The sequence below is a fragment of the Octodon degus genome, unplaced genomic scaffold (genome assembly GCF_000260255.1).
Source record: "Octodon degus isolate 3935 unplaced genomic scaffold, OctDeg1.0 scaffold00136, whole genome shotgun sequence".
Classification (NCBI taxonomy): Eukaryota; Metazoa; Chordata; class Mammalia; order Rodentia; family Octodontidae; genus Octodon; species Octodon degus.
The window spans coordinates 1,941,835-1,949,534 of record NW_004524712.1 but is presented as its reverse complement, the minus strand read 5'-3'; the positions used below and the strand labels follow the sequence as shown (position 1 = coordinate 1,949,534).

General features: G+C 41.0%; 1 protein-coding gene across 1 annotated transcript; it reads right to left on the bottom strand.

Annotated features, from left to right (window-relative positions):
- Positions 1 to 4,261: 4,261 nt before the first annotated feature.
- On the bottom strand, positions 4,262 to 6,389 carry LOC111812679 (secreted seminal-vesicle Ly-6 protein 1-like). The gene is made up of 3 exons (XM_023701518.1): positions 6,244 to 6,389; positions 5,478 to 5,618; positions 4,262 to 4,635 (listed from the first exon to the last, which is right to left on the bottom strand). Exons 1-3 carry the CDS (start codon positions 6,290 to 6,292, stop codon positions 4,277 to 4,279), a joined length of 549 nt encoding a protein of 182 aa, XP_023557286.1. The 5' UTR covers positions 6,293 to 6,389; the 3' UTR covers positions 4,262 to 4,276.
- Between the last annotated feature and the right edge of the window lie 1,311 nt (positions 6,390 to 7,700).

Below are 7,700 nucleotides of genomic sequence, written 5' to 3'. Positions count from 1 at the left end.
ATGGATAAATACTATGAAGACAACAATATGTAATATATTAATTGTTGAACTCTCCTACCAACCTGTTTTGAAGCTGTCACATTGCAATTTTTTTTCTCAATAAAAATAAATAAATAAATAAAGTGTGGGTGGAATCAAGAGAGAAACAAGCCAAAGGAGCTTCAGAATTTTAAGACTTTAAAGTCCTTTTGAAAACTAGGTTCAGAAATACTGGTATTTTCAACAAGGGAGTGTTGGTGAGCTGCACATAGAAATTGGACAGATAGCTACAAAGCCTTCCAAGTTAAGGCAGTGAATTCTCCGCTTCTTACTGGAGGATATACTTAAATAAGATGCATATTAAGTACTTCCTCCAAAGATGGTTTCATTAGCATCCTGGTCATTTTGTTTATGTCAGGGTTACATGGTATTCTCACTGAAATATAAAAAGCAAGTCTTACCTAAGAAAAAAATACTTTGTGTATATTTTTGTTCATCTAGGAGGTAGAAAACAGAAGTATATGCTTGCCTGTAAGTTACAGATGTCTGCTCCCATCAATGTAAGAATAAGAGTAAAGTTGAATTTTTGTATAAAATTCAAATTTGTGCTTGTGCTTCAAATTTACTGTAGAGTGGATGATTGCCCACTGTCAGCTTGAGCAGGGCAAATAGCAGGGACTACCATGCCCTAATCCAATCATAAATGTTTCTATCTAGATTTAAATATATTTGTTTATGAATATAGAGTTGAAGTAATGGACAAGCCTCTTTGTATAGTACCAGTTAGTAAGTTCTACCATGGATCAGATAGTTTTAAAAATAATAACCATTAAGTAAAAATAATTAATTTGAAAGTCCATCTATTCCCATGTTCAATAAAGTTGGATTTTTATATTTAAAAAAAACCAAATTATTATTTCTTTTCTTTTTTTATGTAATACAGAGTCTACAGGATATCACTATGTAGATTTGACTCATAGTGATCCGCTTGTTTTCAGCCTCCCGAAACCTGGGATTACAGGCGTGTACCACCATGCCCAGTCTCAATCACCATGTCAGCACACCCCAGGGGCGGGGCCAGCAGGGCTTGTGGTGCTGGGGATTGAACCCCAGCCCTGCACTCTGCCTAAGAAGTCACTTTTGTCCACTGAACTATCTGGCTGGCCAAAAAATGTACAAATTATTAATGAAGGGAAATGTGCAAGAAACCTTCTAAATCATGAGATTGTGATCAGTCACATACTGCACGTACTTCAGTGGTCTCTTAAGACAGTTCTGAGAAGATGGGATTGTTCTGTCCTGGCTGTTGGCTGGTTTGCTGCCAGGCATTGCTGTCAGTTTGCTGAATGTGCAAAGTAAAATACCCTCCTCCCTGTTTTCTCCTAGAGATCTGTCCTGAATCATACAACACCACCTATCTAAGAACAGGGGATATCCCCCCGCTTTTCTGCGCTTGCCTAAGCAGGAACTTTAGACCACTGAGCTATCTTGCTGGCCCTGTATTTTGTTGTTTTGAATGGAATTCTCTGTAAATACATATTTAGTTCATTTGTTCAAAGGTTTGGTTCAACTCTGACTTTTTCTTTTTTTGCTTGATTTATTGCCTAGTTGATCTATCCAGTTGTGATGAGTTATTGAGACCCCCCCACTTCAATTTTATTCATACTTATCTGCTTTTTCATATCTATTAGTGTTTATTTTATAAAGTTAGTTGCTGGTATTTAGTGCCAATGTGTTGACAATTATTATCTTTTCCTGTTGAATTGTTCCTTTAACAAATATATAGTAACCTTCTTTGTCTCTTTTGATGATTCTGGGCTTGAGTTCACTTTTTAAAATTAGGAAAATTACTCCTTCTTCCAGAATTTCCACTTCAGGGAAATTATTTTCCATCTTTGGACTTTAGTCTATTACTCTATCTTTGTTACATGTGTTAATATGCACTAGTAGGCTTCAGTGGGCTGCTTCAACCCAGCCATACAATGTGAACGAATTAAATCAAGTTAGCTAGCATTTATCTTCCTTGTTTATTTCTTCATGTTTGCAACAGTCAAGTTCTTGTCTCCCAGGTCTTCCTGAAACAGTGAAATGTGTTCTTGTGAGCTAAATGCACCCTGTTAAGCTGCAGAATACCAGGATTTATTTTACCTGCCTTATTGCCATGGCCACTTCTAAGAAGAAGCAAACATGAAGCTTTAAATTCAAATAATAAGTTTACTAACTGTTTCATATTTACCAAAGTTAATTCCCATGTGAAAAGCCTTGGCTTTCAAGTTTCGTATTCATTTATTATTTTTGCACAAGAGCCTTAGGATGTATTTTCCATATCTTTAAGAGAGAATTGTAGGGCCAGTGAGATAGCTCAGCAGACTAAGCACCTGCTTTGGCAAGCTCAAGGAGAAGGGTTTGATTCCCCATCCTGCCTTGCCCCTAGGATACACTGAGCTGGTGACCAAGTCCGAGCATAGTGGTACATGCCTATAATCCCAGCTCTGGGGAGGATAAAAACAGGAGGATCACCATGAGTCTGGTCTGCATAATGTGACTCTGCACCAAATACATTTAAAAAAAAATAGAGACAACTGTTCCTTTTGTAATATGCTAAGCATATATGCGATTAATGACTTAGTGGTATCTGTGTATGTCCTAGACAAAAAAGAGAAAGAGATAGCCCTCATTGTGTGACACCAGTGTGTTCAAATAGAGAGCCCTGGTGGATGTACAGATGGCTACAGCAGAACACAGGAAGATAATAATCCTTCTAAATACCTTATGGTTTCACTGGACTAAGAAACAGGATTCAAAGTTCCCCATCAAAGAAAACCCTTTACAAACCCACTGTAACATTTATTGACTTTACTGTCTAACAGCTCTAAGTGACTGAGTAGGAGCTGCCACAATTGCATGAATGGGGAAGCTATGACTCCATTCTTTGTTTTTCTTCCGTTTTGTTTGTTGGAAGATAATACTGGTGATATTTCTGTTCCTGGTCTGTGTGGGCTGTGGCAATGCCAGGATTCAAACACACCACCTCATTGCCCAACACAGGGCCCATTGCATATGTTCAAAACATGTCTTCTAATTCCCGTCTCCTCTATTCACTCTTGGTTCACTGCACCGCTACACATTGGACAAGAGGTCAGTGGGTTCAGTCACCCATGCTCCATGCACATCCTGGTAGCCTGAGATCAAACTTGCCTTCTTGGGTTTTGTTTTGAGGTAGGGTCTCACTATGCACTTCAGCCTGGCCTTTAATTCACTATGTAACTCAGGCTGGCCTCAAACTTAGAGCAATCCACCTGCTTCAGCCTCCCAAGTTCTAGGACTACAAGCAGGTGCCACCATTCCTTGCCAAAACTGCCTTCTTAGAATTACATATTATTTGGGGGAAAGAAAGAGAAAGTTATACATGGTTAGGATAGATGTATAATTGCATTCTCTTAATGAATAGAATGATTTGCTCTAATGGTGTTTGTACATAGGTTCTCAAGTAAACATCTTTTACAGCAATTAACCAGTAAGAAGAATATATACAGTGTGTTATTTGTTGAAACTGTACTTCCGATTTGATTTGAAACTGTCTCATTGCTGTTTATCAATAAAATTTTGAAAAAAAAAAGAAAAATAAAAAAAAAAAGAGAAAGTTATACAAGTAATAGGCAAAACTCCAGAAGAGCTCTGCTTTCGTTGCTGTCTAATCGATTATCAAAGGGAACAGAATAATGAAACATGAATCCTGACAAGGAGGGTGAGCCTTGGTGACATAAATGTCTTCACACTTCAGGTGACCCTGCATTCTGCTCACAGGGTTGGCCCACCCTCATCCCTAGGCAAACATTTGTCCTGTGAAGAACACATTAACAATTCTTCAAACATGGTGATTATTAGAAAGGAGATTCATGCACGTGGTAAACACAAACAACACTACAGGAGTGCAATGCCTTTGTGTGAGGCATCGCATTGTCTCATTGAGCATATTTATCAGTCTCGGGAATGTATATATGCTGGGGACAGAAATCATCAGGAGAAACATGAAACATAAGCGCAAGCTCCTCAGGACCTGGTCTGAATCTTCCTGTGACGCTCCAGCTTCTTGACTCCCTCTGTCACTGATACCCGATTTACGTTCTTACACAACTTCCATCACTCCATGAACTTGTGATCTTTAGACTGACATGCTGCCGTAGCACTTATGGTGAAAGTCATCCAATAACTCCACTGAATATAATTATTCTGAATCTCTTTAAAGTCTGTGATACTTTAGTGTACATCTTTAAGTATCTACATTCCTTCCAGGTCACAAAAATATTGAAACAGCCAGGTTCCTGTTGACTGGGGAGGAAAAAGCAACCAAAGGATGTGGGCTTTGCAGCCGTTGCATTGGGAATAACACAAAGGGAATGTCTGGCTCTATGATTCCAAGAGTGAAACTATCGAGGCCCTTTTCATAGTAAAATGAAAATGTGAGAGAAGACAAGAGATAAATTACATATGTTTTATTTACTGATGCTAGGAAATCATCCAGGGGCTCAGAGAGGTCATTGCAGTAATCGTGGGAATCGCAGCACAGGTAGAGCATCTTAAAGTAGCGGTTATCCTGGTAAGATGAAATGCAGCTACCTGTGCAGTCACTATAGCCATGTTCTGGGTGACTCCCTGTGAAAGAGAAGAGAAGAAAAAGCTATCACTTCGAGATGAAGGCAAATAAGTTTGCAAATGATTCGAGGTAAGCCAGAGGTATTTTAAAAGAATGGAAGAATCTTCGATAACTACAACCCCAAACTCAGACCTGCCAGTGTACTCTCACAAAACAGCATCAGCATGATAGCTCTCTGAGCTTGTCGGTGAAGGGAACTACACTCTTGCGGTGAAGTGCGCATCAAGATGGATGACACACAGGCAGGGAAGCACAAATACCTGCTGAAAACCTGCTGGCCTCTGGGCTTTCTCTGGAGGTCACACAACAGAGATGAGACGCAATGAATCTCTGCTCTCATGGACCAAGTATGAGAGAAGTGACTGGGAGTTAAAATAGCGCAGGACAGGTGGAGTGGGATGGCTACGGCAGGAAGCCAGGAGGAGCGGTGAGGAGACACGGGTGTGAGACGTGAGAGAGGAAGAATTCCAGGGTGCATGACTAAGCACACAGAAAAGTTCTATCAACGTTAGGCAAACAGAACAGAGGCCACCAGAATGGAAAGGGAGAAATGGGGCATTTAGAAATGTAAGCTCCTTAATTTTTAAGAGTCTCTGGACACATGCAGATGGATTTCTCCAATTAGGCAAGGACATCAGTTGCAAGCAGGGACTACAGGTTCCTTGATCCACCTCCACCCTTAGCGTTCCCAGTCATTATGACTCTATCTCAACCTGAAAACCTCACATCTCATTCTCCAATCACCATGCATCCAAACAGGATATCTTAGGAGATGCTTTGGCCCTTGAAGAGAAACTACCCCCAGTCCTCCACCACAGCCTCCCATCACACGAGCACTTACAGTTGTCGTTTTCTGATACTCTGAGACTGAAACAGACTTGGCCATTTTCAGCAGTACATGTTTTCTCCACTTCGCCACATTTCCCGTCATAGTAATATAAACACTTTTTACAATGAAGAGTGAAAGCTATCTGGTGAAAGCCTGTTGAGAAAAGAAGAGGGGAGCAAAACATCACACGCCAAGGAGAACAGAGATCACTCAAACTGTTTGAGAAGTAGGTAAAGTTTAGCCAGAGAGATGTATTGTAGGTATGGATGTGTAGAACCTTGGATTGAGCTGGAGGCATCAGAGAGATTATTTCATTGTCTGCACATTAGAAAAAAGAACTAATCTGGCTATCAGGGAGACTCCCACGCCTGGGAGAAACATCTCCCTGGCCTCTACCCCGGCAATGCTTGCCCACCACAATGAGTAACATACTGACTACAGACACTGTCACAAGGCTGTGATCCCTGTCATTCATCCCTGAATTCTCAAGGGTCCCTGCAACTTCACCCCACAAGTCAACCATACTTGAAAAACATTACGTGAAAAATGTTATAACTCCTCAGTGGTCAGTAAATAAGAAGGAACCAAGGAATAAGGGCAGACAAAGCAAGTTGGCCAGGGAGTAAACCACGATTTGTGGAATAGGATATTTTCCCTCAGAGATCAGCAGCAACTTGTGCAAACCAAACAAGTGGAACAAAGACAGGCCTCTACATAACTCTATGACACAAGTATAATTGCTTTGGTAAACACTCTTATTCCACAGTCAAAGAATTACCAATTCCCATGCAGAGCAGAAAAAAAGCCAACTTCAGCAGTTTTCCCATTCTGGCTGGGCTGATTCTTGCAACCAAGACCTGTTAGAAACCAGGCAGCACTTGAGCTGGCAAGTGTGGAGAACTGACTGTTCAGTTCAGCCCTTCAGGCTCTTAATAGTGTACACAGCCAAGATACTGACCAGTAGAAACAGGAGAGGAAGCTGGCAGATCACTCTGTAAACCAATCTTCACCAATGCTGAGATTTCTCCTCCTTGTCCCATTTCTCTCTTCTGTCTCCTCCCCTGTTTGTTTCTGTTGTTTTCTAAAACCACCAGGGATCATTTACCATCAGTAGAGTTTCTCAGCAGCACACTAAATGCCTACCTCTGTAGCCTGGAACAAGCAGAGGCAGAATACACAATGTGAAATATTCCTTGACTGAAAGCTACTCTCCAGGTTATCCTGGAAAGTCTATCCTCAGAGGAAATACAACCAGAGAGCACTGAGAATCAGACAGGGTAGACACATGCAAAGCCAGCAAGAACTTACCAGATGAGCTTTAGAGATGGTCAGTTTTGAAAAATGGAAAATAGCATTTTAATGGGACCCAGATTTCAATGGACAAGAAGGACAAAGATGATCACATATGTACAATTAGATGAACCTAGTACCACAGATACAGTTTCCTTTAAGGAACCGTTGGCTGTCCCTTGGTACTTGTAGCCATGGCATCAACCTCAGGCCTCCTTTCTAGTCTTATGTTGAATTGGACTTTCATTTCTTTGCACTCTACCACTTAAGATTCCCTGTGCAACTGCAGGCATGTCCATATCTTGGCCCTTTCTTATTATGCTTAATAATATATAGATTGATTGACATAGATGATATAGGTAGAGATAAAGATAGAAGTGGAGATAGAGATGATGATAGAGAAAGAAATATAGATGATAGAGACAGAAATGAAAGAGAGAAACAGACAAGAACAGAAAGGCAGAGAAAGGGCCAGGGAGATAGCTCTCCAGACTAAGCACCTGCTTAGGCAAGCAGAGGGACCAGGATTTGCTCCCCAGTAACACATGCCATGCCATCCTGCCCCAGGGTACACTGCGCTGACCACTGAGATCGGGCATGGTGGCACATGCCTGTAATTCCAGGGCTTGGGGGCTGAAAACAGGAGGATCACTACAAGTTCAAGCTACGTGGTGAGACCCTGTACCAAATACATTTTTTTTAAAAAAAGAAGAAGACAGAAAGATCTTCTAGAGTAGATGCCAGCTTGGGTTGTGTATACAGATAGGTATACATCATTGCTGCTCTAGTTGGTCTGTGATGATTTCTGGCATCTTCTTCCATCAGGAACTCCTATTCCTGACTCAATCAAACCGTGAAGACTCTTTGTCCTACTCCAAGAATAATGTGATACCCACAGTAATCACCCATTTGACAGAGACAGAATGTTCTGAGCAATACCATTTT